This window comes from Doryrhamphus excisus, linkage group LG9 (assembly GCF_037039965.1).
Source record: "Doryrhamphus excisus strain RoL-2023G ecotype Guam linkage group LG9, RoL_Dexc_Guam_v1.1, whole genome shotgun sequence".
Classification (NCBI taxonomy): domain Eukaryota; kingdom Metazoa; phylum Chordata; class Actinopteri; order Syngnathiformes; family Syngnathidae; genus Doryrhamphus; species Doryrhamphus excisus.
The window spans coordinates 21,489,103-21,515,867 of NC_136365.1; the positions used below are offsets into that span (position 1 = coordinate 21,489,103).

Genomic DNA, 26,765 nt, shown 5'->3' on the forward strand with positions numbered 1-26,765 from the left:
ATTCCAAAAAGTTGGGAAGTACCATTGTGAGTTCACTCATTGGCTTGGTTAGTCGGTTGGTGACCTCGAGGCTTTCTTGCTCTTTTATTGGTTGGCTGTTGAGCGACTCGACCGTCGAGTGCTTTGATTGGTTGGTTGCGCACCAGGACTGGAATCTTCTAGTTAGCGTCCTCGTCTAGTTTGCGTCTATAGTAATCTTTGCGCGCTTGACTATTGTCATCAGCGCTCATCAGTGATGTCGCTGTAATCCTTTAAGAGGATTTCATTTTGTCTCCAAGCTGGACGCCGTAGGCAAACACGCTGGTAAACAAAGCACTGCTGTGATTCAGCGTTCCAAGTTCAGACCTCACCTGAGGCCGCACCTTCACAGTAGCAGACGATGCTTGTTAACTCAAAAGTTCACCTTTGCCTTTTAAAATGACTCATTATACTGTATTTAACCCAAAGGATAACAAATACAAAACATAGCATTATTACTATATTTTCATTGAATTTCCCTTTGGGGTCAAATGAAAGAAATACATTCAAATACTAATAATAACCATTATAGTAGTATTGCTGAAAAAAGGTGTATTATAAATGAAGATCTTTGTTTTGCTCGTTTGTTCCATTTGTTCTTCCTGTTTTACTTCATTCCACTGCCTCAGAGCGCTGTGACGTCACCAGGTGACTTCCTGTTTGGGCAGGTGATCGTGGCAGACGGACGACACACGGCCGGTTTGAACCAACGACTAAGAACCAAGAAGAACTAAAGAATACGAAAGCCAAAAAAAAGACGCGATCGACGAGAAGCTTCCGTTTGTGATGAGCTCGTGCGGGAGTTTGACGCGCGTGCCGCAGGGGAGTCTCACCACGTGAAGCATGCTGCCGGGTGGTGCGTTCAGGGCCCTGTGGATGTTGCTCGTCGCCGTGGCGTCCGCCCAGCCTGGTTTGTTTGTCACTTCTTTACTTGACGCTTTATGCGGAAACACGTTTTCGCACACAAGCTAGCTGTTTATATTGTTTATATATACAATAACTGCATAGATGTATATGCATAATAATCAACGAATGTCTTGTTCATGTGAAAAAGTCCTTGGCAGTGATTGTTGACGGTGTAACGTTTGGACTAATGAGGAGGAAGGACTTAAAAATTAAGTACTTAGAATTAAGTTTCACTTTAAGAATAGTTTTACAAAACATCTGATTTAAAAAGCTAAAAAAAAAAAAAAACAGCAACGGGTGCGTTTCAAAGAAGTGATGTGTTCAAGGTTCAAACTCCAGCCTTCTTGTCACCTTTGCCTGATTGGCCAACGTGACAGTGATAAAACTTTGATGTTTGTTGAGAAAGACACACCTAAACAGCTTATGGGAAATATTGGACCTGGCTGGCACACCTTTTAAAAACCAACGAAGAAGAAATATTTTCATGTTGATCTGCTGCTTTAAAGGTCAAATGTCAGGTGGCCAGTCCGGGGAATCGAACCCGTGTCCTTCGACTCACGCGATTTTAAAGGAGGCACAATGCGGACGGTGATGATTCACACGGCGACAACGTCTGGCGCCTTACGTTTGACTCTTGGCAGGACATGAGCGTGGAAACAGGAGTTCAGAACATTCCCATTTGAATTGTGAAAATGAGCAACGTGGACGTTCTCCCTGTGTGCAGTGGCTCCACCCACCAACGTGACGGTGACCTGTCGCAATGCGCTGGCCAGCGTCAACTGGGATTACGGCGGCGACGAGGCGCCCACCAGCTTCCAGGTGTACGTGGGAAGCTCCGACAGGTGAGAACATCACCCCCCCCCCCCCCCGCCGCGCACCTTCTGTGTGTGTTTGTGTCCCGTGTCTCCGACTCCCGTCTTTAGACGCCACCTGGAGGACGTAACGGCAGAGCACAAGTACGACAACGTGAGCGCCCTGGTGTGGGACTCGCTGGAGAGCGTCATGGACGTCCACTACGTCACGCTGACGGCGGCGCGGGGCCCACGTTTCTCCGCCAACGTGTCCAAGACGTTTACCTTCAACCACTTGAAGATGGCCGACGTGACGTGTGAGTGACGCGTACGCCTCCCTCCTCCGCCATTTTGCTCCAGTGTGAGTGACGCCCGCTCCGTTTGCAGGCCAGTTGGACTTCCCTCCCGTGCACGTTGGGGCGGGCGACTCGGGGACAGTCGTGACTTTCCCGAATCCGCTGCGTTATTACTCGGAACTGAGACACGCCACCAGGATGTCGGCTGTCAGTTTGGACTTCAGCGTGTCCCCGCATGGCGTAAGACGGATTCCATCATTCGCCGTAGTAAGCGCCGCCATCAAACGTTACCACGGTCCTCCTTTCAGTCTCAGGGGGACGTCCGAGGTTCCTGTCAAATTGAGCAGAAGACGTGCAGAGTAGATATGTTGTTCCCAGACGGAGCGGACCATTGCGTCACGCTCACGGGCGCCATGAGCGACCGGGCCGGACGCTATGTTGCGTTCCAGAAGACGGAACCCGTGTGTGTGGACGCGTCTGGTGAGTGTCCCTCAGCGTTGGCGTCATTGAGCGCCGTTGTGGCTCACTGTGTGTGTGTGTGTTAGCTTTAGAGCCAATGATGCTAGCTCTCCTGCTGACGCTCTTATTCATCGTCATCACCGGGTTGGCCCTCGCCATCTGGAAGCTGAAGGCGTGGACCATGAAGATCAACAAAGATGAGCTTCCAAAAAGCCTGGTAAGACATCTCCATGCATGGATACGCACAGCGACACGCTTTTGTGAAGAAACAAAACAAACTTGGGACATCTTCTCACAGCGATCAGGCCGCATTTTGTCGAAAGGCGAGTGCAACATGGACGCCGACTGCAGGGTGGAAATGGTCTCTGGTGTGGAAGACGTCCGGTTGATCTCCCGCTGTGGTGAGGACTCCTCATGCGAGTCTACGGCAACGGAAAGCGTTCCCATCCATCCAGAAGAGGAGGAGCAGGTGGAGGAGGAGGAAGTGGAGGAGGAGGAAGGGGAGTCTGCTTATGATTGCACGCATGTGGAGGTGCAAGTGGACCTGGGTGATGGAGCCACAGCTTGGGGTTACACCGAGAGGTAGAAGACAGACCTCCATCGTGTGGAACTTGAGAGGGACGAGCTGTCAGTTTCATGGACGTCCCAAGACTTTTGACTGGATTTGTCTTCTGATGAGCCACGCCACTCCCCTTTCTGGAATGCGCCGTGATTCAGCATCACGCCTTTGTGACGGCGTTGCTACGGCGACCCACCGACTGGAAAAACGGGTTATTGTTAGTTCGCGTTACTGAAATAAACGTTTTTATTTGCGTGGTTTGAGCTCCAAAACAAAGCGATTTCGAAAACCAGCATCACGTCTTCGGGGCAATGCTGGGTGGGAGTCGTGATCCAGTCCGACTTTTGACAACATCTGAGACGTTTTTACGACAGTTTGAGACCCTGGACGTTGTTCCTCAGGTTCAACATCTGCTTCTCCTGACGCGCCTTTTCCTCCTTGAACGCCGTCTTGTTGGCCTTCTTCTCCACGCGCCTTTCCTGCAAATGGAAATGGAACTAATTTGCGCAGGAGGTCTTGAAAGGAGGAGCAGTTTTGACTTTGATTATAGTCCACTTATGTAACAGGGTTATAATGTTATGGTAAATATTGTATATACGTATGTTCATGTTAATACCTGATGTGTTTGTGTTGTCATGTTGATGTGGAACGCTAAGAACGTCACCGTGACCTCCTGTGTATATAGAAGTTTTGGCCACTGGGTGCTGGAGCCTATACCAGCTGTCTTCGGGCGAGAGGCGGGGTACACCCTGGACTGGTGGCCAGCCAATCACAGGGCACATATAGACAAACAACCATTCACACTCACATTCATACCTATGGACAATTTGGAGTGGCTAATTAACCTAGCATGTTTTTGGAATGTGGGAGGAAACCGGAGTACCCGGAGAAAACCCACGCATGCACAAGGAGAACATGCAAAATCTCCTAGGTGCGAGGTCTGCGCGCTTCGGCCATATTGTATTTTTGTTTGACTTTGTATAACGCCTATTCTATACTTTGACGTGACTTCCCCTCACCTTGCGCTCCCCCTTGATGGCCTGCTTCCGGGCTTTCCTCTCCTCCGTGCCCTCGTCCTTGTGGCGGGCCTGAGTGGAGACGCGAGGCAGGTCGGAGTCGTTGATCCTGCTCATGCGCTCGGCCTGCTTGCTGGTGGGCCCCCTGGCGGGGAGGACGTCCAGGGGAACGCCGCTTCTGTTGGACACGCGGATGGGCTTCACCTGGAGAGCAGCAAAAGACACGATTGTTTTTTTCCCCGTGTGGTTGAAAGGAGGCAGGGGCACGGCTCGGTACCTTTGGAGGATGGTCGATGACTTTGGGTCTGTTGTGGATGTTGGAGTAGGTGCCTGGGGGGGAACAGGTAGGTGGTTACCAATTATTGGTGAGGACTTCTGGAAGCAGTCATCTTTGTCTTCCGATGAGCCACACAAAATTTATTTAGCAACTTTCATCTTACTTTAAAAATGATTTGACTTATTCCATGCAGTACAATGTATAGTAAGTGTGTACACAGTACACACAAATGTCCGGCCTTCAAAATAAGCAATAAAATAAGGGTGTCATAAAAAATAGCCCCTGGGACTATGTCTTCTTTAATCACAAGCATGGATATGCTCTTTGGTTGAGGATTTTGTAGCAAAGGTACATCCATTCCCGTTACTGGGCACTGGGCCAGTGATGTATCCATTAATGGCAAGACCTATTATGCTTATTTTTGAGTTTTGGACGCCTATAGAGCGGCTACACATGATAACCCTCAGGAGTATACCGCTTATCCCCACTAAAGGTAGAAAAACTGAATTTAAAGAATAAAATAAAAAAAAAAAAATTTGTAAAAAAAAAAATGTAAAACGAGTAAAAAAAACAGAAATAAAAAAATAAAATTTAAAAAAAAAACAGACTTTTGTCAAAAAAATAAAACAGGTAAAAAACAGAATTAAAAAAATAAACTGAAAAAAAAAAACCCAGAATTTAGTAAAAAAAAAAAATAAACGGGTTTCTGTGTTGGTGTCTGTTCATTGTCATCCTGCTAGAAAAATGTCTACTTCCTGTCTCTGAGGCCGTGGACGTGTCCTGACAGCTGATTGGATGAGCCAGGAGAAAGGAGGGGCATGTACCGGTATAGTAGTTTTAGCGTGGATGTTAGTTTCAATAAAGTTATTGTTGTCGAGCACCTCTTTGTCATCCTCTCAACGCCCGGACAAAAACTACAGATTTTAATGTCCGGGTAAAATAAAGACGTGGGGGTGGATGATACGCTTCCCGGCATGTTTTGTTGTACTTGATTTTTTTTTTTTTTTACCATTAGTAACACCAGTAGTAACAATGGTTGTGCAATTAGTGCTAAATATAACTTGATGCTAATAATGCTACATCAGCTATTTTACAAACAAGGCTGTGGGCCTTGAGTTGAGACATGTGGTCGAGATCAGTGGTCCCCAACCTTTTGACCCACGGACCGGCTCGGGTGGACCGGGGAGGGCAGTATAAAGCTAGCCGAGGGTGATGGGACTCACTAATGATGGTCTCGCAGTCCCATTTCTCTTCTGGCTCCTTGATCAGCAACGTTTCCATCTCCTCGTCGTCGTCGTAGTCGTCATCGTCTTCCTCCTCTTGTAAGACAGGAAGTTCTTTCAGGCCCAAGTCATCAGGCCTCAGCGAGCTGAAGCAGAGACAGGATCAGAGACTCGGACATTGCCCTGAGGCGTTCCTGCAGTAGTCCTGGACTCACTCTTTGTCTTTCTGGACAAAGTAGTCTTTGATGACTTCCTCCAGTCGAGCGCTGTCCAGCTGGATGAAGCCTTCCAGCTCCGTGTTGTCCAGGGCGCCGATCTCATCGTCATCGTACTGTTCGTAAATCTGGACAACGCACGCTTCCTGTAAAACGCCGACGCAAAAGCCAACCGGGCGCCACTCACCTTCTCAAAGCGGTCGTCCAGCAGGGTGAGCTGCTCGTTCCTCCTCATCACCGACGAGGTCATCGAGTACTCGGTGAAGCGACTCTTCGTCTCTACGTCCGAGAAGAGGAACTCACGAGGTCCGCCGTCTTCTGAGAGGCCGCTCTCTGAGCCGAAATCGCCTTCGTCGTCTGTGTCCTCCCACTCATCCTCGTCATCACCGTCCCCTCTGTCAAACAGGAAGTTCACATGTTGAGCTGAAATTAGAATCAGGTGGCTGCCTGGCAGATAAGCCCCGCCTCTTTTAAACACCTGAGCTCTGTGGTGCCGCACGCACGGTTAGCTTTGACGATGAAGTCATCTTCCAGCTCATTTTCGGGGTCTTCGTAGTCAAAGTCCAAGTCGAGAGCGGCCACAATGTCCGGGTCCAGGTCCAGACGTGGTCCTGACAGAAAACACAAGGCAATCACCACTTAGACTCTCCCCTCGCTACATCACTAAAATTAATCGATGATTGCTCTTAAGTCATTGAATACAGCCTATTATTAGTAAAAAAAAATGTATATTTAAGCAAATTGTACATATTCTTGCCCTAAATTTAGTATTTAAGCATAAAAAATAGCTACAAGAACTAAAATAAAAATATACAGGTCAGAAAATTGTGAGGAATAAGCGGTAGAAAATGAATGAATGAATGAAGTCAGAAAATGTATGTAGTACTACACATTGGCCACTAAGTGTCGCCAGAACATCAACTGCCAGAGCAGGCAGTTATTGTAGGTTTAAATCATCTCACACAATAACATAATAATAATAATAATAATAATAATAGTGATGATGATAATAATAATAATAACAATAATAATAATAAAACATTGTCTACTTTTAGGGCCATAAGTTAAAGTTAAAACAGAACCTCACTTCCTGTCCACCTGGCACTACGGTCCCCCAGGAAACATGAGCAGTTGTTTTATTTACATCTTAAATGGCTTAATTGCTTATTTATTATGTCTACTATATTGCGTAATATGAGTGTAAAGCCATTGAATGTTGCCATTACATTACATTGATGAGACAATAGCCACTGCATGAAATACGTCGCCCAAGAAAAAACAACACACAAAGGCTGACATGTGAAACCGTTACCTTTCTGATAATATGTCTAATATGTCTTTTCTTCTAAGATCTTGGTCCCATCTCCTAACCAATACAAAACCAGACAGTATATGTTGTTAACCCATTAGAATGTAAACATCGCTGATGAGGTTGTAGCAGAACGACAGCACCCCCGTGTGGTCAGTGATGAAAGTGTCACTTGTGTCACCAAGGCAAGCTCACCTGAGATCGGAGCTGCCTTGTTAAGAAGTCCGACATCTTCTTCGAAATCAGAGGCAAACACCGACGATGGCAGCTTGATTCTCGCACCCTGGAAGATACCGGGACACATTTTTGAGCAGGGAATTCAACACAAGTACACGTGGTTGACGGATGAGTGGACGTACAGGTATGACGTTGCCCATGTCAACTTCCTCTCCATCGTCGTGCTCGCCATCGTCACGGAGGTGAAAATGGCCGGAGGAGTCAGCAGCCACCAGCTCAGTTTGGTGGGACGCCTCCTTCAGGTGCTGCAGGTAGTCGTAGTCGTCGTCAAAAAAGACGCCGTATTTCCTCTGCTCCTCTTGCCGCCTCTCCGCCTCCACCTGGAAGAAGACGTCCATCAATGTCTGGTTGGCACCCCGTCGCTGTGTACGTGACATGACCGTGACATGAGCGTACCTTAGCGGCGGGCAGGAGGATGTGCTGTGGAGCCGTCTCATCGGCGACCAGGGGGTCCCTCTGACTCCTGTGGACCAGGTGAAAGGTCACCGCCTTCTTCTTCTCAATGAATGACTTCTTCTTTCGGTGAGGCTGCGAGAAACAAAGTAGAACATCATTGCAGCTTAAAATACAGAATACTAAATATTTACTTCTTTCGGTTTCGTTACACGTCTAGACTAGTTCATTAAAACAAATGTATAATGTTTAAGCTTCACAGGAGCATATTGTATAGCTTAATAAAAATAGAGTAAAACTAAACGACGGGAGTGGGTAATTAGAACGTCTTTATTTGCTGTTAGAATAAGATGAGTTAATACAAAAACTGTTAGTAATTCACTTTAAATCAAAAAGTCTCGGCACGTAAGTCAAATGAGGCGTTCGTTCACCTGACACGAAGCTAAGCTAGCTAGCGGCTAATAATAGCTTGCTGGATAAGACTTAAACTTACCATTTTCCCACACGGATCCGGTTTTGGGGTTTCTTCGGGTGTTCTAACGTAGCGTTCGTCGAATTTTGGGTTGTTGTGGGTCGTTAACTAAAAAACTATTAAAAGAAACAAACAAAAACCTAAGAAGAGCGTTTCATTATTTTTCTTGTGCTGCCATGCTGCTGGTATCCGCACTGACTGGACGAAACCATTCCACGCAAAAACGCAGGGGAGTATTAAAAAACATAAAACATACCAGTTGGAAAAAATGTAACATTTATATTACGAAAAAAACGTATATAATATAAATATATATGTTCACGATATATGGATGCCAGACAAAGTCATACTGAAAGTGTAATCAATATTTCGCCTTGCCGTATGGACTGGTTAAAGTGGTATAGTCCATTTTTTTATTCCAACTTTATTTAAAGACAGAATGCAACGGTGAAATGTGATATTGATACAGTGTATTCACGTATTCGTGACATTATCTAATTGTGAATATAGCGTACTGTTCATTTTTCATACATGTGTTGTAATACAATACTTTAATGACTTTTATAGCAGCAACAATATCAAATGAAAGTCTTGACAAACTTTTCACAGTAGCAGAAAAAGAAGCTTTATTCACAATTTATTAGTTCATTAATTTGTCATGAAGAAAAGTAAAAGTCAGTAAAGGTCAAAGTTGAATCCCTCAAAGATCTCACATTATTTTATTCCGGCGTGGACTCACAGGGGAGAGACTTGAAGAAAATAAAAATTTAAAAGAAAAAAAAGAACACGTATGTCTGCATAGCTATGGTGCAATGGCTCCTTCAGGCAGTGTGCACTCTCAGACTGGTTTGTTCTTCTGTTGGCTTCAGTTTTCCGTCAGCTTCTTCTCACACGGACATGGACAAGATCAGAAACTAAGAAGGAAGCAAGGAGTCAAATGAGCAACATAGTACATGAAAGCACTGTCCAAAAAAAGATTATTTGCACAGACTCAGGTGTGTTGTGGAATTGTACTTTTACCTGCAACATGTTGATGTTCACCCTCCCCTTGTGGTGGGTGTCCATGGCCTGGAAAACTCCTACATCGGCACAAAGCGGACAGAAGCTGTTAAAAGTGAGACATTGTCGTGGTGACGATCACGCGGCGCTCTTTGACGTACTGAACATGTTCTCCAGGCGGACGATGCAGTTCAGGTAGTCGTCAAAGTCGATGGTGTAGTTGTCGTCAGCGAACCTCAGGGCCAGCAGTTGCAGGAGCCGATTGTTCAGCTTCATCCCTGAAGGCCACACGGACACATTCAGAACCCTAGCACTTGTGGGTAATTAGAAGGTCTTTATTTGCTGTTAATTACCAGACTAGAATAATATGAGTTAATACAAAAACTGTTAGTAATTCACCTTAAATCCAAAACACCAACAGAAGTCTCGGCACGTTATTATATTATTATTATTTATTTTTAAATTATTATTTTATTATTATTATTATTTATTTTTTATTATTATTTTATATAAATTATTATAATTAGATTTCGAGAATAAAGTAGTAAATGTACCCCCCAAAAAAATTTGTGGGTAATTAGAAGGTCTTTATTTGCTGTTAATTACCAGACTAGAATAATATGAGTTAATACAAAAACTGTTCGTAATTCACCTTAAATCCAAAACACCAACAAAAATCTCGGCATGTTGTTATTGTTTATTTTAAATTATTATTTTATATAAATTATTATCATTAGATTTCAAGAATAAAGTAGTAAATTTACCCCCAAAAAATTTTGTGGGTAATTAGAACGTCTTTGTTTGCTGTTAATTACCAGACTAGAATAATATGAGTTAATACAAAAACTGTTCGTAATTCACATTAAATCCAAAACACCAACAGAAGTCTCGGCATGTAAGTCAAATTAAGCGTTCGTTTACCTGACACAAAGCTAAGCTAGCTACCGTAGTTAGCTAGTTGCTATTAATAAAGTAGTAAATAAAAAAAAAACCTAATAGCTGGTCTTGACTGGACGCCCCCTACAGGCAGAAACGGTGCATTGAACATCCTAGCAAGTCTTACCTGCAGCTTTGAGAGCGCTGCGGAGCTCATAAGACGACATCGTTCCCGAGCGGTCGGTGTCAAAGGACAGGAAGAGCATCTGACAACAAGAAGACATCTTCAACATCTGCCCTGGTGCATCATGAACAACAACAACACGTACGATCCACTTCTTCATCTTTTCCCAGAAGACCTTGAACTCTTGGAACTCCATCTTCCCGGTGTTGTCCACCTGGGTTTGCTGAGTCAAAGGAACCGTGACTTATGTCTAAACATGGAGGCATCAGAACGACAGAAAGGATACATCCAGAAGGTTTATGATGTTGTGGCACGTGTGGAGGCTCAGGCCGTCAAACTTGATCTCCCTCCCTGAGGACAAGACAGAAACCAGACATGACATACATCATCATTATCATCTAACCGTCGGAGAAATAAAGAAGAGGAGAGTTGCTGCGTACTCGTGCTGAGGACGCCATTCAGTATCTGCTGAAGCTCCCTCACGGAGATGGCCTGGTCCTGGAGGAACAAAACGAAAACATCAAATTCCTGATCCTGACGACAAGATGTGTTGATTCGTGACCACGGCTTACCCTTCCAGCCACCTCCTCAAAAAGCTTCCTGAGGGTTTTCTCCTCATCTGTCTCGTCCTCCGGAGCGCTGGGCGGAGGTGGCTGTAGGAGAACAAGGGGGGTCTCAAACGCTCTTGATTTTAGCTGATTAACAAAAGACTAACTCACCTCAGGCAGGTCAGCATCAACGTCGCTCCCCATTTCCCTGAGGGACACAGTCACATGACGTCACGTCGGAACGCCACTAAAAGCAGAAGAACTCTCTCTAGTGTCGCCTTTACTCACAGAGCCGACACCTTCTTCTCGGAGAAGATTCGGACCAGGAAGTCGGCCTCGTGGTGAGGCTGGAAGGTGGTGGGCACCAGGAGGTATCTGCCGGGGGGCAGCGTGAAGCGTTCCGACACCTCACGGAGGTTGATGTAGGTCTTGCTGCGAGCTTTGGATGCGTGCATGCGGAAGAAATCTTTTCCCTGTTGATCAGCATCGTTTGGTGCCTGGGGGAGTTCATACATTCGTTAACGTGACTTTGACTTCATCACTCATCATTTGGTCTCATTCTTCATCTTGGCAAGACATCACTGTATACTTCCAACGTTGTGGGAACACATTGGGGAAGACTCTTTACCACAAGGGTCTATATATATATATATATATAGTATAAACACGTGTACATAACTACATCATTTTTGGAAATATGGGCCATTATTCTGTTTTTTTGCCAGCGCCAACCCGTTCCACTATGTTTGACAGTGCCTTGAACGCACCATGTATACATCATGTTGACCAGAGATTGTCCTTCACCTCGTATTTGCTCCCAAATGCTGATACTAGTATGTGAGAATGAAAAAAGGTAATGGTATTATTTCATTTGCATCAGATTACAATTGAGTGCATCCCATAATCAGTTCCACATGTCCAAAAGGAGTAGGAAGAAGCAAAGCTTATTATTATTATTATATCCTTATTATCCTTATTATTATTATTATTATTATTATATAATCCTACCCATCCATCTGGTACTTTTACAATCAGTAACTGTTACATTTGTTCACTTCCTGTTTGTCTAATATAATTTTTTATTTTTTAATTGTTTAATACGTTTTTTGTTTATTTTATATATTTTTTATATTTTTTATTATAATAAAATAAATAATTTATTATTGATAATAAATGATTTACTATTTATAATAAATAATTTTATTATACTGTTATATTGTACTGGTGGATGGTGGCTCTGTATTCGATTCAATTTGATGTTTTTTCCTGTCTCTTTTACACAATCACGATCAATTTGATGGCTATAACATACACCCCCGCCCCCGTCGCCCCCACTTCTGTGTCTAACTAACCTCGTAGACCGCAAAGCCGATGGTCTGCAGGTCCATGCCCTCCTTCCTCAGCCGGCGTCTGTTCTTCTGCATCAGGGCGATGACTACGCTGCACACGTCGTCTTCGTCGTCGGCGTCCACCAGCTCCAGTTTGAACTGAGGGTTGGTCCAGAATGTGTCTAAAGGGGGCGGGGTTCACACAACACTTGCATTGGAATATTCAAACTTTGCTTGCAAGTCAGGTGGTTTCATTTCTCACCGATGAAGTTCCTGCATCCGCCGGCGGTGGAGCCTCGGATCCACTCGCCCTCGAACAACTGGACCTCCCAGTGGCGCTTGGTGTTGTCCGTTAGGGCGTCGGGCGTCATGTTGCATATCTCCACCTTGTCGTAGCTGGCCTTGAAGTCCTCAAAGTCCATCCTGAGGTCACACACACACACACACGGCATCACATGACCTTTGGAGCTCCACAGGGCATGGATTAATCCAACTCAACAAAAAAAGACTCACCAGAATTCACCATCCTCTGTGGAGTGCTGCAGAATGCGGTTTTTCTCGGCTCGGTCCACATAGTCCCACTCTTTGGAACTGAAAAACAAACAAGATAATAATAAAAGCGGGGGTGCTGGAGACTACCCCAGCTGTCTTCTTCAGGCGAGAGGAACACCCTGGACTGGTGGCCAGCCAATCACAGGGCACATATAGACAAACAACCATTCACACTCACATTCATACCTATGGACAATTTAGAGTGGCTAATTAACCTAGCATGTTTTCGAGATGGCAGAGGGTGGAATTGAACTTGGGTCTCTTAGCCGTGAGGTCTGTGTGCTTAAAAGTAAACAATGTTTTATTATTATTATTGTGGATTATTATTATTATTGTTGTTGTTATTATTATTATTATGTTATTGTGTGAGATGATTTAAACCTACAATAACTGCCTATTCTGGCATCACAATTGATGTTCTGGCGACACTTAGTGGCCAATGTGTAGAACTACATACATTATCTGACTTGTATATTTTTATTTTAGTTCATGTAGCTATTTTTATGCTTGAAAATACAATATTTACAAGAATATGTAAAATTTCCTTAAGTATATATATATATATATATATGTATTTTTACTAATAATAGGCTGTATTCTACCACTAAAGAGCAATTGTGGATTAATTTTAGTGAGGGAGTGATATTCAAACCACGATGTAGCGAGACAAATTTGGAGTGGCTAATTAACCTAGCATGTTTTTGGAATGTGGGAGGAAAAAAAAACAGTACCCGGAGAAAACCCACGCATGCACGGGGAGAACATGCAAACTCCACACAGGGTGGGATTGAACTCGGGTCTCCTAGCTGTGAGGTCTGCGCGCTAACCACTCGATCACCATGCAGCCAAGCCACAAAACAAAAACTTTTTCCCTTACTTGTCACTCCACGGGCCGTTCCACTCGACCTGACCCCAGGGGTTTCTGACACGGATCAGTTTGACCTTCCTGCCTCTGAAATTGATCTGAACGAGAGAGAGAGCAGACGTTGGAACATTTGAGCTCGGTGGGTTTCTACCACCAGGACGTGACTCTGACCTCCTGCAGGCCTGTGATGGAGTAAGCGTGGCCCTTCACCAGGCCGTTGGACAACTTGGCCTCCGACTCTGCAGAGCTGCTAATCTGTACACAAGCGGGCGAGGACAGTGGAGGTCAAGGGTATCGAACATCTCCGGGAGACATAAAGAGGTACGGCTGCGCTCACGTCAATGGAGCATGCCATCATGGAGCCTCTGTCCAGGGCTTTCTTCATGATGGAGAAAAGATCACCGGAAGCTTTCTTGGTGTCGTACATTTCACCCACGCCGCCGGTGAAGTCCTCCATGGCCTCCATGGTGCTGCCGCCCTTCAGCGACTCGTAGCTGCCGTGCAGCCTGGAAGAGGAGGACACGGCTTTTGGGTTCCGAGAAGCTCAACAAGGCAGCGAAGTGGCCTCCACAAGTTAGCGGTGTTACTTGGCATAGGCTTTCTCCAGCAAGGCGCTCCAGAACTCGTTGTTGGAGGCCGAGTGAAGCATGATCAGCTGGTTGCGCACCGTCGGCAGACGGTCGTCCACCACCACGTCCAGCCATTTGTTGTGCTGCCAGAACTAACGGAGCAGATATCAAAAGTCACACAAAGGAGCGGGGATTCCCACACACAAGTGAGGAACGCCTACCTGGAAGTGGAAGATCCCCGCGTAACGGTGGTCAAAGTCCTGGTCGTGGGGCACCACTCTGGCCAGAGCGTCCTTCTTCAGCGTCAATGATGCGATGGCAGCCAGGAGCCAGCAGTCCCCTGCGGAGACACGTAGATGCAAGGTAGCTCCAACCAGTGACAAGATGGCACCATGCCGTGACTTACCTAGCTGGCCCTGGCAGATATCGGTCCGGTTAGCGTCTCCTACGATGAACTTGGGCTTGGTGCAAATCTCCTGCGAAGAACGAGGAGAATGAGGAGAATGAGAACAGGTTTCGCTATCATGGCAGCAGACGGGTGTGCTCGCATTCCAAACAAAGCGATCATGACAAACACGCCACACACAAGCAGCTCAGGTATTCACGCAGGAGAAACGCCCCGCTAAGAAATGTGTAGTAACTTCCTGGAGGCCCATCACGCCCCTCTGGAGGTCATAAAGCATTCAGTCAGATGTTGCACATGGTCTCCGAAGTCCTGGAATGGTTATTCCAAGACTGAATGAAAACACAAGACAGACTTTTCCTGCAAGACCAGTTTAAGTGCAATAAAACTTCAGAGTCCACCAACCTGCTAGGATGCACCCCCCCCCCCCTTACCCCCCACAAACTGTACCGCCATGACAACAGAACCGTACTCACCGTCGGCCTCTTCCACTCCATTCTGACAGGAACACTCTGACTGAAAAAAAGCGAGGAGTCCGCGGCGGGGAAGTCGGGATCCTCAAACAGAACCCTCCTCTGCAGACACTCCTGCCTCAGCTGCTCAAAGGACCTGCCGTCCATCTGCGTGTTGATGGCCGCGGACGCGGTCCGCCCCGTCGAGTTGGACTGCAGTGGCATGGTGATCAGCGAGAGGAAAAAACCCGTACGACGCCGCCGGTCGCCTGCTGTGAGTCTCTGATGCCACGGCCAGTGGAGGAGATCCGTGGGGGCTGAGCCGGGTCCACGCCCTCCTCATAAACTGGTTTGTCCTCTTGAGGTGCTCAACCTCGCCTCGTCACACTCGGGAACAAACAAAGTGAGTTAATAAACACAAAGTATTAGCCGCATTATTACTACTTGGTGTAATTATGTCATCATATACTTCAAGCAGGAACACACGTTTGCACAATGTTCAATAAGGCTTCTGCTGTCATTCGGTACACAAATAATAATGCTGACGTTTGATTGACAGTGTCAAGAGAGCTAATATTTGGTACCTTTTTAGTCAATTAAAGTGATTTATTTACACAACAAAGACGGTTCTTGGTTGAAACAAAAGAACATAAAATGTGCGTCTAGCTCTGATAAAGCATGTTCTATCAAACATAATAGAAAAATACACTTTGATATTTATTTACATTAGTCGAGGAGCGTTGCACAATTTGTGTCGCTCAGTGCTGAAATATACAAACTTGTTCTCCACAAGCCCCGCCCGCCGTCTGCACCTTTGGCGACAGAACATAATCAGTGCACCGAGAGAGGCCTTGAAAAAAAAAACAACAAATCATAGACACCAAACTTCACTCAATCACGTTTGCGATGTTTGAATCCAATCCTAACTCATCTGTCAGCACGACAAAATGTTTACTCTGCCGCTAAGATTCGGTGTTATCGTGCGCGCTTCCCGTCACCAGCAGCAGGTTGCACGCCATGAACTGGACATTGAGCACGTTGCTCGTGTTCCCCGAGTACGAGCCCACCAGCTCGCCGGAAGAGCCGTCCGCCGGCGTTCCGCCGTGAGAGCCGCGGACGTCCCAAACCCTGACAGAGTTGTCCATCGACGAGGACGCCACCAGGCTGCTGTCGGGGCTGAAGGACAAGCCGGTGACGCTGTCCGTGTGTCCCCGCATGTCCTTGAACAACGTTCCCGACGCCAAATCCCACAGTTTGATTCTCTGGTCCTCGCCGCCAGAGGCAAGGTACTTCCCGTTAGGCGAGAAGGCCAACGACAGCACGGGGCCGCGGTGGCCGGTGAAGAGGCGAACAGACGCCCCCTGCTGGGTGCTCCACAGCCGCACGGTTTTGTCAGTGGAGCCAGTGGCCAAGTAGTTGGAGTTGGGATGGAATTTGATGCAGTCCACGTCCGCCAGGTGTCCGGCGTAGAGCCGTAGCGGGTACGTACGAGAAAAGGTCCAGAGGCGTGCCGTGCGGTCGTGGGATCCGCTGGCAAAGTAGAGACTGCAGGGGCTCACGTCGACGTCCCACACAGGGTACGCGTGACCCTGGTAGAGCACCGTATTGGTGAAGCTGCCCAGGTCCCAGTAGCGGATGCTGGTGTCCTCGGAGCAGGTCAGCAGCCCGGAGCTGTCCGTCAGGAAGGCGGTTCGATACACGGGACCGCTGTGGCCGCGGAGCATCTTGATCTCGCTGCCGGAGGCGTCCTCCTCGTCCATCTGAGGACACACAAACAGCTTAGAGGCGTCCCGTCAACAAGAACATAACGGCTTCCGATGAAGTACTCACTTCCTCCTCCAGCACGTCGCACGCCAGGTGGACGCGGGAAACGTCGGTCACGTGCGGTTTGGCTTTGAGCTTCCGCGCACGTAGGCTCCACAGCTTGACGGTGGAGCTGTCGAAGCCGGCGGCCAGCAGCCGACTGTCGGCCGACACCTCGGCGGCGTTGAGGAGCTGCTCCGTGTGGTGGAAGGCGTAGAAGCACACGGTGGTGAGCGAGGGGGGGCCCTCGTTGACCTTTTTGATGCAGTCCTGCAGAGTCTCCAGTGCCGCCTGGCTCTGTGGGATTCCAGCAGGGAGCTCCACCCCGTCCCCGCCCTCCGCACCGTCCACTCCCGCCCACGTGGAAGTCGAGTTGGGCGCACCGGCATTCCCGCTTGCTGCGCCGTATAACTGGTAGTCGCTGCGCCGCGAGATGCTCACCTCCAGCTTCAGGTGCGCACTGAGGACCCTGCAGATGGTGCTGTTGTCCTCGCTCTGCAGGTAGCGTAGCAGGTAACTGTAGGCGGGCTCCGTCAGATGCACCACAAACTTGTGCTCCAGAAAAGCATTGAGCCTGGGGTTGGCGGCCACATCCTGACTGGTGAGGACGTGGCGGAGCTGCTCGACGGTGGCACGCTGCTCGCTGTCCTGGAGGAAGGCGGCGTGGAAACGGCTGTAGAAGCCGTCAACTGCCCCCTTCAGGCCCAAGTGCACCATGTCCAGGTGGAAGTAGACAAAAAGCGGGTAGAGGATGCTGCTCACCTCCTTTGCCCATGATATGTCCGCTTCTGAAGGGCAAAGAGCGACAACGGTTATCCACGTTTATCTCGGGTCTTTTATCACTAATTGTTTAGGAAACGACTTTACTATCACCGACAATTTCTCTTTTACTTGAACTATAATTGCAGTTTTGCCATGTAATTCAGTGCAATAAAACAACACCACCAACCACAATTCACGGCCATTACCCTGAACGCCTCATTAGAGTCATTATGTGTCATTAGTGGAGTTATGTGGAGAATGCAGAGAAACACAAGCAGCAATGCGGGACGTCATACCTGACAGGAAGCAGCGCAGCCTGGAGTACTGCAGCTCATACTGCTGCGGGTCCGACTGACAAGGTGCTGCGGACACCACATTGGTGCAGCCTGACTCGGTCTGAACTGCTTGTACACACACACACATAAAAAATACACTTAGAAGTACACTTAAACTAAAACTATACAAATTACAAGCGCAATAATGTAATGATGAAATGGTGTCGCAGCACCACCTACTGTATCTTCTGTGGACTGCACAAATGTACACACCTGTGAGGCCAGCAGCCATTTCCTCAGCTGTCTGGAAGAATTTGGCTGCTTTCAGGGAACCCTCAGTGGAGTCCACATACTGTCTCCTCTTCAGGTACTGGGCCACTGCGTACTGGATCTGCTCCGTGCGGACCCGCTTCATGACCTGCGGACAAACACCGGACGCTCACATCAGGCAATAAAACAGGCACCACTAAAATACGCTCAATGATGACGTCACTCAGATTAGATGGAGTGCTAACTCAGTGCACTGTCACTCAAACACCCAACGTAGCCACCTAACGCCAAAACTTGTACAGAAACAATCAGTACATCTTGACATGGCGGATAGAATAAATAAACAACAGGAAATAGATACACACAAGCAGTCTTACCGCTGTCATGTTTCAACGCTAGCTGAGCTAAAGGCTAATTTACAGCGGGCCCGGCGACTTCAACTTTACACGGGATACTTCCGGGTCTTATGTGCAAACGGCGCGAAACCGGAACTCACTGCATATCGGTCAGGTCTTCAGCGATCCGGTACTGGTTTCACTCGACGCGGGTTCAGTACAAACAGGACGTGAAGTTTAGCTGTTTCTCCATCTCGGCTCTTCTTCTCCAGCTCAGCCTCCAGGTTGCTTCTTCTTCTGCTGCTGCTGGTGCTGCTGGCGAGTGCTTCATATTATTTTGAACGTCATTACCGCCCCCTATGCTTGGAGATGGGAATAGCAACAACTCCTGATGGATACTGCACTGTAGACAGATTGAGCCGGAAAATATTTGTACACAAGTATAAATTATTTATCGCATAAAAATAATTACTTAACAATGCTTAACAATCAATATCTTTCTTAAATAATTAATTTTTAATATATAATAATATAATTTAATATAATCGGTCCTATAGGTTTTCCTTACAGGATTAATGGATAGACAAACAAGTATTGACCTGGATTCACTGCTCACATTGCTATGATATGCTGTGATGTGATGTATTAACCAGCATTTGAAGTTTTTAGTTATGGTTCAATTCTGTCACATCACCTCTGAGCAGATACTCCAAGGGTCCTGGCATTACTTATGGCCATTTGTTACATTAAATATGTAAATATTTAGTGTATATTGTAATTAACCACTTATACTGTTGGAGCAACAACATTGAGAGCAGTCTAAGAAACTCTATAGTACTACAGTACTATACTATACTACTATACTAGTACTATAGTACTACATGATCCTGTCAATAATTGTCACGGAGCCCACCTGAATCACGTGGAAGGTAAACTTCACCCCCGTTTTAGTGTCAGTAATTTAATATAGAATATTGGCCACACTATTTGCTCAAGAAAATTTAATAAAATTAAATAATTGTGAAATTCCTTCGCGTACTTTGACACATTCATGCTATTTGAAAAAAGTGTTTCTTTTAAAAAAAATGCTCGAGGGGGTCCTATTGCTGTAACATATTGATGACGTCACTTACAAGCGACTTCGCGCGCTGTTTTGGAGAAGCGTAGGAGCGGAAAGAAAAGAAGACTTTTAGATTAGAAATCGTTTCTTCTTCTTTCGGTCATTGAGCCTGAAGGCCACCGGGGCAGGGATGTTTTCTCCGCGTACCGGCCCGAGTTCGGCCCGCAGGCAGCAGAACAGAACACCGGCTAGGAGAGCGTCCAGTAGCCTGATGCTCACCCCGCGACGGACGCCACTGTCGGCGAGGTAATGAAACTTAGGAGAATTAACTCAGTAGTTTATAAATACCCACATGTATTTGAATCAAAGGGAAAAATTAACACACAGAGAGTCAATTGTTGTTACATGTTGTCAGCCCCCAAGATGGCTAAATCAATGTAACCAATAATGGCATCCTAGTTGTCTTCTTATGAGACATGACTGTGTGTCGGCAGGCCGACGCCCGGTCGTGAGCAAAGCCACGCCGACTGCCTCAGCTATGACGTGCAGACGTTTGGCTCGTCGCTGCCGGTCAAGGTGATGGAGGCGCTGACCATGGTCGACGGTAAAGCGAAGCTGGATCTCCTTCCTGTGTGTTTTGTCTCTTTGTTGACGTCTTTGTCCACGTTCTGTCTCCAGCTGAGGAGCCCATTTCCGTGAAGGTGAGCGAGAGCGGTTGGGCCTGGATGGTTTGTGGTGACAGACTCATCATCTGGAAGATCTCCCAGAGGGCTGTGGCTAAGGTGGTCCTTTTAAGTTGCGTGGTGCTCAAAGCAGCGTCCCGTTGGGATGGAATACTGGTCCGCTTCACAGCACGACTTTCTTGTCTTGTTGCAGCTGTGCGTGTGTAAGGAACTTCAGCTGCCGAACAGCCAGTACGATTACACGGCCGACCTCGTTGCCGTGACATCCATTACCCCTCTGGAGAATGCGGCGGTCCAGGCCATCTCAGTCCTGGCCGTGGCGGCCGAGGGAACCGCTCGTTTGTGGCCCAGCTTGTCTCAGGAGGGAAATTACACAGAAACCGACCTGGACCTGGGAGACCTGTGCTCCTTCGTGGTGGCGGTCGCCGTGAGTGTCACTGCTATTATGGGATTTCTTTGTAGTCACAATTAGTGGATGCATGGGGGGGGGGGGGGGGGGGGGATAATGGCATTGATGCTACTTAGGCGATGCATTTAAGCTGGTGGTCTTCTTCCCCCCAAGGGCGACAGCTTCATCGTGTCTTCGGCTAGGAGTCGCCACATGAGAGTCGGTACGGATGCTTCCGGAAGACTGCAGTACCGAGCTGTGCATCAGGGCCAAGGTGTGCTGTCAGGCATCGGACGCCGAATGTCCAGCCTCTTCGGCATCCTTTCGCCACCTGCCAACGACACCGTGAGTTCCATGTTCTTCAGAGCATATCGATATCACATGGAAGACGGTGAAGTTTCTCAAGCTGTGTGTTTGTAGCTCCACAGTGTGCTGTGGGTGGGCGAAACCGGCTCTTTCTACACGCTGACCAAATCCCATTTGAGTAAATGGGAAGTGGACAAGCGCTCGGAGCAGCAGACGGTCAGCTGGGATGCCCAGAGAGCTCTGACTGAGAGCATCACCAACGCCATCCTGGTTAGTAGACCAATCCAATCCAGGGTTTCGCTACATACAGCTGATGTTGTGTAGTTAATAATTAAGTGATTAAAATTATTTGTCATTAAAAAAATGCAGATGCAGCAGCGGCACAATACAGCGGCGGGAGACCCATGCATGTCCACAACAACACAGGTTTCCTCCACCATTTTGTTTCTCTTCAGGCTGGTGGCTTGAATGCACTTGACACCCTGCAAGCTAAGCTAGGGAGTATTTCAAACGCTCAGTGTTTTGTTCGATGTCTGATGTTTGCCTCCACCAGGGCCCCAAGAGCAACTACGAGGAGAAGCGTGATGAAGTCAACGTGAGCTTTTTGGACATGAAGCACGGCCAGTGAGTGTTTTTTCTTTGCTCTCCTTCAAACAATGTCATCAAGTCTAAATTGAACCGTTCGCTGTGCTTCCAGAGCCGGATTGGTGGTTCTGGCGGCCGCCTGGCACCCATCAGACAACCCATGTCTGGTCTACTTTTGCCTGGTCACCTTGCAGGACCTGGGTGCTGCCATCTCTAACCAGTTCACCGTGGAGGTCACCAAATACAACCCCGTCTTCCAGGTGGGCTCCCATGTGGCTTCCGGTCACGATAGCTAGTCTGTCAATCAGACCGGACCTAATTTGATATTGATCATGTTTTGTCAGAGCGAGGCAGAACTGCAGTCCACACGTCTCATGTTGCCGCCTTTCCCCGGCCTCACCGCCTTCATCTACAACGAGGAGCTCGTCTTCGCCTGCTCCACAGGAAGCAGCAGGGGGGGGCTTCCAGACGAGAGGATCCATTTTAGCTCACCCGGTGGGCACCTTGACACAGCGATGTTGTCCTGTTGGCTTTGGAGGTCTTGCAGGCCGACGTGACTATACGCGTCTCTGCAGGTGACGGTGTGCGTGGTGGCGGCTGCTGCACCAACCTGCCCATCTTCTTCTCTCAAAACAGCGGCCTGGTGGCTGTGGTGGCCCGAGAGAGCACCTCCATCCTGCCGGAGACCGTGGAGGACTCTCTGTGCTCGTCTCTGGCAGCGGCACCAGAGGTAAAACAAGATCAACCCCCTTGGAGCTCAGAATGAAGAGTTCTTAAGACTTGTTCCTGCTAAAGGTGTCCATGATGGAGCAGCCCAGCCAAGCTGAACCTGTAGCTCAGGAGGACAAACCAAAGATCTTGAAGGCAGCCTTTCTGCAGTTCTGCCGGTACAGAACTACTTTAACCGAGATCTGCTCCCAGTATGATGCAATAGCTCCAACTATAACCAACATGTTGTTAATCCAACCTCAGAAATGACCTTCTGGGTGCTCAGACGGTCACAGACGAGCTTTTCCCAGCGGGCGGCGATGCGGTGGAGGGAGGTGAGCTGGATGCCATGGTGATCCAAATCAACCTGGACCTGCTGGACGACTACCCGGCCTCCGACCCTCGCTGGGCCGAGTCTGTACCTGACGGTGAGGATATACAGACATACTCATGTTTTAACTGTGTATTAACAAATTAATGTTGTATTTTAATGTATCTTTTACTTGCTTTATTCAACTCCATTCTTCTGTAAAGTGTCTTTGAGTATTTTGAAAAGCGCTATACAAAATGTATTATTATTATTATTATTAGTATTATTATTATTATATATGAGGAGGTTGCATCGTTGTTTAGACATTTTGTCTAAAAATGCACTACCCCCTCCGTTTTCTTTTTTCTTCTTTTCTATCCCCTCCTGCTCCGGTCTGACGACTCCAAATTTACAAAACATCATTCATTCATTTTCTACTGCTTATCCTTACAAGGGTTGTGGGGGTGCTGGAGCCTATCCCAGCTGTCTTGGGGCGAGAGGCGGGGTCCACCCTGGACTGGTGGCCAGCCAATCACAGGGCACATATAGACAAACAACCATTCACACTCACATTCATACCTATGGACAATTTGGAGTGGCTAATTAACCTAGCATGTTTTTTTTTAATGTGGGAGGAAACCGGAGTACCCGGAGAAAACCCACGCATGCACGGGGAGAACATGCTAACTCCACACAGAGATGGCCGAGGGTGGAATTGAACCCTGGTCTCTTAAGGCTATCATGCACCAGGAAAAATCCATCTAAATTGTAAGTCACAAAAGGCCCCATGGACATAATAAATGTTCTTACAGAGAGCGCTGGCTTCCCGCTGACATCCCTCATCATCCTCCACCAGCTGGAGGACAAGATGAAGGCCCACAGTTGCTTCATGGACTTCCTGCTGCAGGTACGCACCCCGTATGTTGAAGATCATATGATGCTTCCGGTCCGGTGGAGCTGATGCTGTGGTTCCCCATCAGGTGGGTCTACTGGACCAACTGGGCCAGGTGACGGTGCGCTCGTCTCCCATGGCGACGCGGCTGCTTCTGTGCGAGCACGCCGAGAAGCTGCAAGCGGCCATGGTTCTGAAGAACCGCCACACCAAACACGGGGAGGTGGTGAACCGCGCCATCGCCGCCGTGCTGCACAGGAACAACGCTGCAGTGGCCCCCAGCCTCACTGTGGCCGACGTCTTCTTCAGGGAGGTGAGAGTCGGCACCAGAACCTCTCACGAGGTTGGAAGGTGTGGATCACTCACGCGTATCTTCATGGCAGGTGTCGCAGATCTCTTCCATCTTTGATTGTCTGCTGGAAGAGGAGGAGAGGAGCATCAGGGAGAACCCGGTGGACTCGGTGCAGTGGGCTGAGGTGGTTTTGACCGTCAATGCCATTGTCAAGGTGAGTGTGTCCTGATCCCTTCTCATTTATGTGATGTTTTCAGAAGGTCCTTCACAAGGCAGTGAGAAGGTTCTAACGAGTGTTTTGGTCGGTGCAGGACATGCTTCACGCTGCTTTGCAGTACCGAGAGACCAAAGCGTCTGTGTACAGAGCTTCTGAGAATGCTGCTGCAGAACCTGAGTACATGCCGTGGACAGGTGAGTCCTGCTGCTGCTGCTCCTCCCACACGCTTCTCTCATCTGTGCTCCTTCTCCTCCTACAGCGCTGGGAGGCGTGGGCGGCGTCCGCACGTTCATCTCGCGCCAACACGAGCTCATCCTGCGCTCCATGTATCCGCACGCCGACTCGCAGCTGCGCAGCGTCCTGTGCGAGCAGCTGGTGGCGCTGTTGGACTTCTACCTGGGGGGCTACGTGGCCCAGCTGAACTCTCTGCAGCAGCAGGCGCCCACCGGCGCCCAACAGGAGCGCTACAACAGCCTGGAACTGGAGTACAGCCAGCGCCGATCCGAGCTCCTGGCGCCGCTCCGTGAGTGGGTCGTGACACGCGGTGTCATGAAGTACACGCGTGTTTTGGTATCAAATGGTGGTCTCTGTTGCAGTGGAGCTGGGTCAGTACCAGTGGGTGGCGGCGCTGGCTGAGAAGTACTGCGACTTTGACATCCTGGTCCAAATGTGCGAGCTGACCGACAACCAGAGCCGCCTGCAGCACTACATGAGCAAGTTTGCACACCAGGTGAAACTGCAGACTTTATTATTAATCTTCGGACCAACACCAGATGTGTCAGCTGACATGTCGCCATCTTTAAACAGAACTTTGCAGACTTCCTGTTTCGCTGGTACATGGAGAAAGGGAAGCGAGGGAAGCTTCTGTCCCAGCCCGTCGCTCAGCACCAACAGCTGGCCGGCTTCCTGCAGGCCCACCAACACCTCAGCTGGCTGCATGACATCCACGTGCATGACTACCAGAGCGTACGCTCGCCTTCGCTCTTCTTTTGTGGATGTTTTGTTGCATCGTGAGCAAGTATGTCGTTTGTTCGATGCCGCCTATATATGTGTGCACAGGCCCACGGCACCCTGTCCAAGCAGGCCAGCATGGAGACGCGTTACTTCGCCAAGAAAAAGACCCTCCTGGCTCTCAGCAAGCTGGCGGCATTGGCGTCCAACCTTCCGGATGACGAGCTGGGAAAACAAGTTGAAGGTAAAAGTGTGAACACCAGAAGCTCGGACTCTGGTCTAGTAGCGCTCCCGGCTGACGTCAGTGTCCCATCAGACGTGGTGGAGCAGGAGCGCTTCCTGCTCCACCAGGAGACGCTACCCAGGCAGCTTCTGGAAGACAAGCAGCAGAATCCCGACACCATGCCCCTCCTCAGCGCTTACAACCTGATCCAGGTGAGCTAGCTCGCATCCTGGTACCGCTGACACCTCGGGACCCCCCACCGTGAATAATCAATCGGCTTGTTTGTGCAGCTTTACATCTGTGACGACAACCGCAGGGCCAACGAGTACGACTTCAAGAAGGCGTTAGATCTCCTGGAATACATCGACCAGGTCACTTCCTGTTCTTTGCGGCGTGTTTTAGACGCTTGCCTTTGGAGAAGGCTTCAATTTCTCTGTTTTTTGAGCAGGAAGATGACCTCGACATTGACGCACTCAAGTGTGACATCTTTGGAAAAGTTCTCAGGAGGGACGAGTAAGATGTTTTGGGTTTTTTTTCTTCCTTCCATCACGGTATTGATTTTTAAACCCAACTAGTTAGCCGTCTAAACAAGCTGCACCCACACTGGCAATCAAGTTTGGCATCAGTGTGACCACAATGACTTTGGCTTTGATCTGATTGGCTGATCATGTTACTGCATCCCCAGCTGGTCCTCTTCTGACGCCAACGATGACCCTCTGGAAGCCGCCAAGGACAGCATCTTTGTCAAGATCCTGCTCAAGCTCATCGAAGAAGGTAAGAGATGCCACTTTTAAATCCTTTCAAGATGTCCTTTCTTCGCTCCACGTCCACTTGTGGTTGCGTTTCAGGTGTTCCTCTGCAGACGTACCTGCCGGACGTCAAGGACCTGCTGGAGCTGGAAGAGCTGAGCAGTTTCAAGTCCAAACCTTACTTTGAATTTGTGCTGAGAGCAAATTACGAACATTATCTGCAAGCGCAGATTTGACCGTGTCCTGTAAAATACACTACTTGTGTACTTTTCCAAATAAAGGTTTCTAGTTTTTTTGCATATGGATGCCTGCTTGTTTTTAAATGTTGTACATGTACCTGTATGTAAATATTAGGGTGCAGCGGAGAGGAAAAAACACATGAAACCAATGATGACAACTATTACAGCCGCAGGCAGACTTGACTGCGCAAACATAAAAACTAGTCCAACACATCTTTTAAATTTAGTGCTCAGCTGGCTAAAATGTATTTACTTTAATGTGACTCACTGAGGAGGAGACATCTCATTTCTGCTGTTGGATGACGAGCCTCCTATAAATATTTGGACAACTCCGACGGGGACTGGCAAAGTGATCCTTGATCCACTTTCACGCTCCACTGTGCTCGACACTCCTGCCTCCTAAAAATAGCGGAAGCAGGTTATATTGGAGCTCATGATAATGGATTTAAAAATGACATAATAGACTAGTTAAAATTCTGACCTTGTGTGTCAGCAGCTGGATAAACAACACCAGGAATTAGTGTGCAGCTGTCTGCTGGAGATCTGTCTTCTTTTAGACGTCACTTAAAAATCATCCTTGTGCTCTCAGCATTGTGCCGCAGTCCGGGTAGCAGCGTTCTATCTTTGTTTTTATATTAAAATGATGCATCATATGAACAACAGTAAGTATATTGGTCCTACATTCATGTAGTGATGAGTGCCTTTGCAGGAAAGCTAATGGCCACCAGGGGGCGATAAATGAATTATGCTCTTTCTATGACGTCACAATG

At 47.9% G+C, this 26,765-nt stretch overlaps 5 protein-coding genes across 10 annotated transcripts; 2 read left to right on the forward strand and 3 right to left on the reverse strand.

Moving 5' to 3' along the window:
* Positions 1-543: 543 nt before the first annotated feature.
* On the reverse strand, positions 544-8,391 carry ltv1 (LTV1 ribosome biogenesis factor). The gene is made up of 11 exons (XM_058080351.2): positions 8,193-8,391; positions 7,703-7,834; positions 7,429-7,626; positions 7,265-7,352; positions 6,239-6,371; positions 5,948-6,155; positions 5,761-5,888; positions 5,546-5,691; positions 4,323-4,375; positions 4,049-4,249; positions 544-3,508 (listed from the first exon to the last, which is right to left on the reverse strand). The coding sequence occupies exons 1-11, from the start codon at positions 8,193-8,195 to the stop codon at positions 3,395-3,397; spliced, it is 1,404 nt and encodes a 467-aa protein (XP_057936334.2). The 5' UTR covers positions 8,196-8,391; the 3' UTR covers positions 544-3,394.
* Positions 664-3,948, forward strand: LOC131134748 (uncharacterized). Its single transcript, XM_058080340.2, has 7 exons — positions 664-928; positions 1,649-1,766; positions 1,848-2,032; positions 2,103-2,251; positions 2,320-2,491; positions 2,557-2,687; positions 2,769-3,948. The coding sequence occupies exons 1-7, from the start codon at positions 862-864 to the stop codon at positions 3,054-3,056; spliced, it is 1,110 nt and encodes a 369-aa protein (XP_057936323.2). The 5' UTR covers positions 664-861; the 3' UTR covers positions 3,057-3,948.
* Positions 8,392-8,771: 380 nt separating the features above from the next.
* Positions 8,772-15,320, reverse strand: capn9 (calpain 9). The gene is made up of 20 exons (XM_058076571.2): positions 14,972-15,320; positions 14,499-14,568; positions 14,314-14,432; positions 14,111-14,244; positions 13,861-14,029; positions 13,695-13,778; positions 13,536-13,621; positions 12,620-12,697; positions 12,369-12,529; positions 12,131-12,288; positions 11,067-11,275; positions 10,950-10,986; positions 10,803-10,883; positions 10,671-10,728; positions 10,517-10,581; positions 10,376-10,444; positions 10,234-10,312; positions 9,332-9,448; positions 9,192-9,250; positions 8,772-9,085 (listed from the first exon to the last, which is right to left on the reverse strand). The coding sequence occupies exons 1-20, from the start codon at positions 15,170-15,172 to the stop codon at positions 9,059-9,061; spliced, it is 2,061 nt and encodes a 686-aa protein (XP_057932554.2). The 5' UTR covers positions 15,173-15,320; the 3' UTR covers positions 8,772-9,058.
* Positions 15,321-15,907: 587 nt separating this feature from the next.
* taf5l (TAF5-like RNA polymerase II, p300/CBP-associated factor (PCAF)-associated factor) lies at positions 15,908-18,733 on the reverse strand. Of its 2 annotated transcripts, none has more exons than XM_058078614.2 (5): positions 18,554-18,733; positions 18,061-18,205; positions 17,809-17,916; positions 16,778-17,538; positions 15,908-16,707 (listed from the first exon to the last, which is right to left on the reverse strand). In XM_058078614.2, the coding sequence occupies exons 2-5, from the start codon at positions 18,200-18,202 to the stop codon at positions 15,910-15,912; spliced, it is 1,809 nt and encodes a 602-aa protein (XP_057934597.2). In that variant the 5' UTR covers positions 18,203-18,205; positions 18,554-18,733; the 3' UTR covers positions 15,908-15,909. The 2 variants fall into 2 exon arrangements, with proteins under 2 accessions (XP_057934597.2, XP_057934930.2); XM_058078947.2 differs by having other exon boundaries at positions 17,809-17,913; positions 18,554-18,729.
* A 775-nt stretch (positions 18,734-19,508) lies between these two features.
* On the forward strand, positions 19,509-26,057 carry nup133 (nucleoporin 133). 5 transcript variants are annotated; one of them, XM_058074541.2, is made up of 26 exons: positions 19,509-19,758; positions 19,947-20,056; positions 20,131-20,234; positions 20,329-20,562; positions 20,698-20,868; positions 20,944-21,099; positions 21,199-21,255; positions 21,383-21,453; positions 21,527-21,674; positions 21,759-21,909; positions 21,990-22,144; positions 22,210-22,301; positions 22,387-22,550; positions 23,245-23,339; positions 23,413-23,637; positions 23,708-23,830; positions 23,928-24,027; positions 24,093-24,356; positions 24,430-24,563; positions 24,641-24,799; positions 24,893-25,028; positions 25,101-25,219; positions 25,298-25,378; positions 25,456-25,520; positions 25,693-25,781; positions 25,856-26,057. In XM_058074541.2, the coding sequence occupies exons 1-26, from the start codon at positions 19,643-19,645 to the stop codon at positions 25,990-25,992; spliced, it is 3,456 nt and encodes a 1,151-aa protein (XP_057930524.2). In that variant the 5' UTR covers positions 19,509-19,642; the 3' UTR covers positions 25,993-26,057. The 5 variants fall into 5 exon arrangements, with proteins under 5 accessions (XP_057930524.2, XP_078649781.1, XP_078649782.1 ...); XM_078793655.1 differs by having other exon boundaries at positions 21,199-21,249; positions 21,380-21,453; XM_078793656.1 differs by having other exon boundaries at positions 21,205-21,255.
* Positions 26,058-26,765: the final 708 nt, after the last annotated feature.

Excerpts from the sequence above, each read along its gene's own strand:
- nup133 (XM_058074541.2), top strand. The coding sequence starts at position 19,643 with ATGTTTTCTCCGCGTACCGGCCCGAGTTCGGCCCGCAGGCAGCAGAAC. Across the intron at positions 21,100-21,198 it reads GCATCACCAACGCCATCCTG|ATGCAGCAGCGGCACAATAC; the intron begins GTTAGTAGACCA and ends AAAAAAATGCAG. Across the intron at positions 24,564-24,640 it reads TGAGCAAGTTTGCACACCAG|AACTTTGCAGACTTCCTGTT; the intron begins GTGAAACTGCAG and ends ATCTTTAAACAG.
- LOC131134748 (XM_058080340.2), top strand. The coding sequence starts at position 862 with ATGCTGCCGGGTGGTGCGTTCAGGGCCCTGTGGATGTTGCTCGTCGCC. Across the intron at positions 1,767-1,847 it reads TACGTGGGAAGCTCCGACAG|ACGCCACCTGGAGGACGTAA; the intron begins GTGAGAACATCA and ends TCCCGTCTTTAG. Across the intron at positions 2,033-2,102 it reads GAAGATGGCCGACGTGACGT|GCCAGTTGGACTTCCCTCCC; the intron begins GTGAGTGACGCG and ends CTCCGTTTGCAG.
- capn9 (XM_058076571.2), bottom strand. The coding sequence starts at position 15,172 with ATGCCACTGCAGTCCAACTCGACGGGGCGGACCGCGTCCGCGGCCATC. Across the intron at positions 14,569-14,971 it reads TGGAGTGGAAGAGGCCGACG|GAGATTTGCACCAAGCCCAA; the intron begins GTGAGTACGGTT and ends CGTTCTTCGCAG. Across the intron at positions 9,251-9,331 it reads CCGCCTGGAGAACATGTTCA|GAGTTTTCCAGGCCATGGAC; the intron begins GTACGTCAAAGA and ends GTGCCGATGTAG.
- ltv1 (XM_058080351.2), bottom strand. Across the intron at positions 7,353-7,428 it reads ACATGGGCAACGTCATACCT|GGTGCGAGAATCAAGCTGCC; the intron begins GTACGTCCACTC and ends GGTATCTTCCAG. Across the intron at positions 6,372-7,264 it reads CAAGGCAGCTCCGATCTCAG|GACCACGTCTGGACCTGGAC; the intron begins GTGAGCTTGCCT and ends GTTTTCTGTCAG.
- taf5l (XM_058078614.2), bottom strand. The coding sequence starts at position 18,202 with ATGAAGCGGGTCCGCACGGAGCAGATCCAGTACGCAGTGGCCCAGTAC. Across the intron at positions 17,917-18,060 it reads AATGGCTGCTGGCCTCACAG|CAGTTCAGACCGAGTCAGGC; the intron begins GTGTGTACATTT and ends TGTGTGTACAAG. Across the intron at positions 17,539-17,808 it reads GCTGCGCTGCTTCCTGTCAG|AAGCGGACATATCATGGGCA; the intron begins GTATGACGTCCC and ends TTTGCCCTTCAG.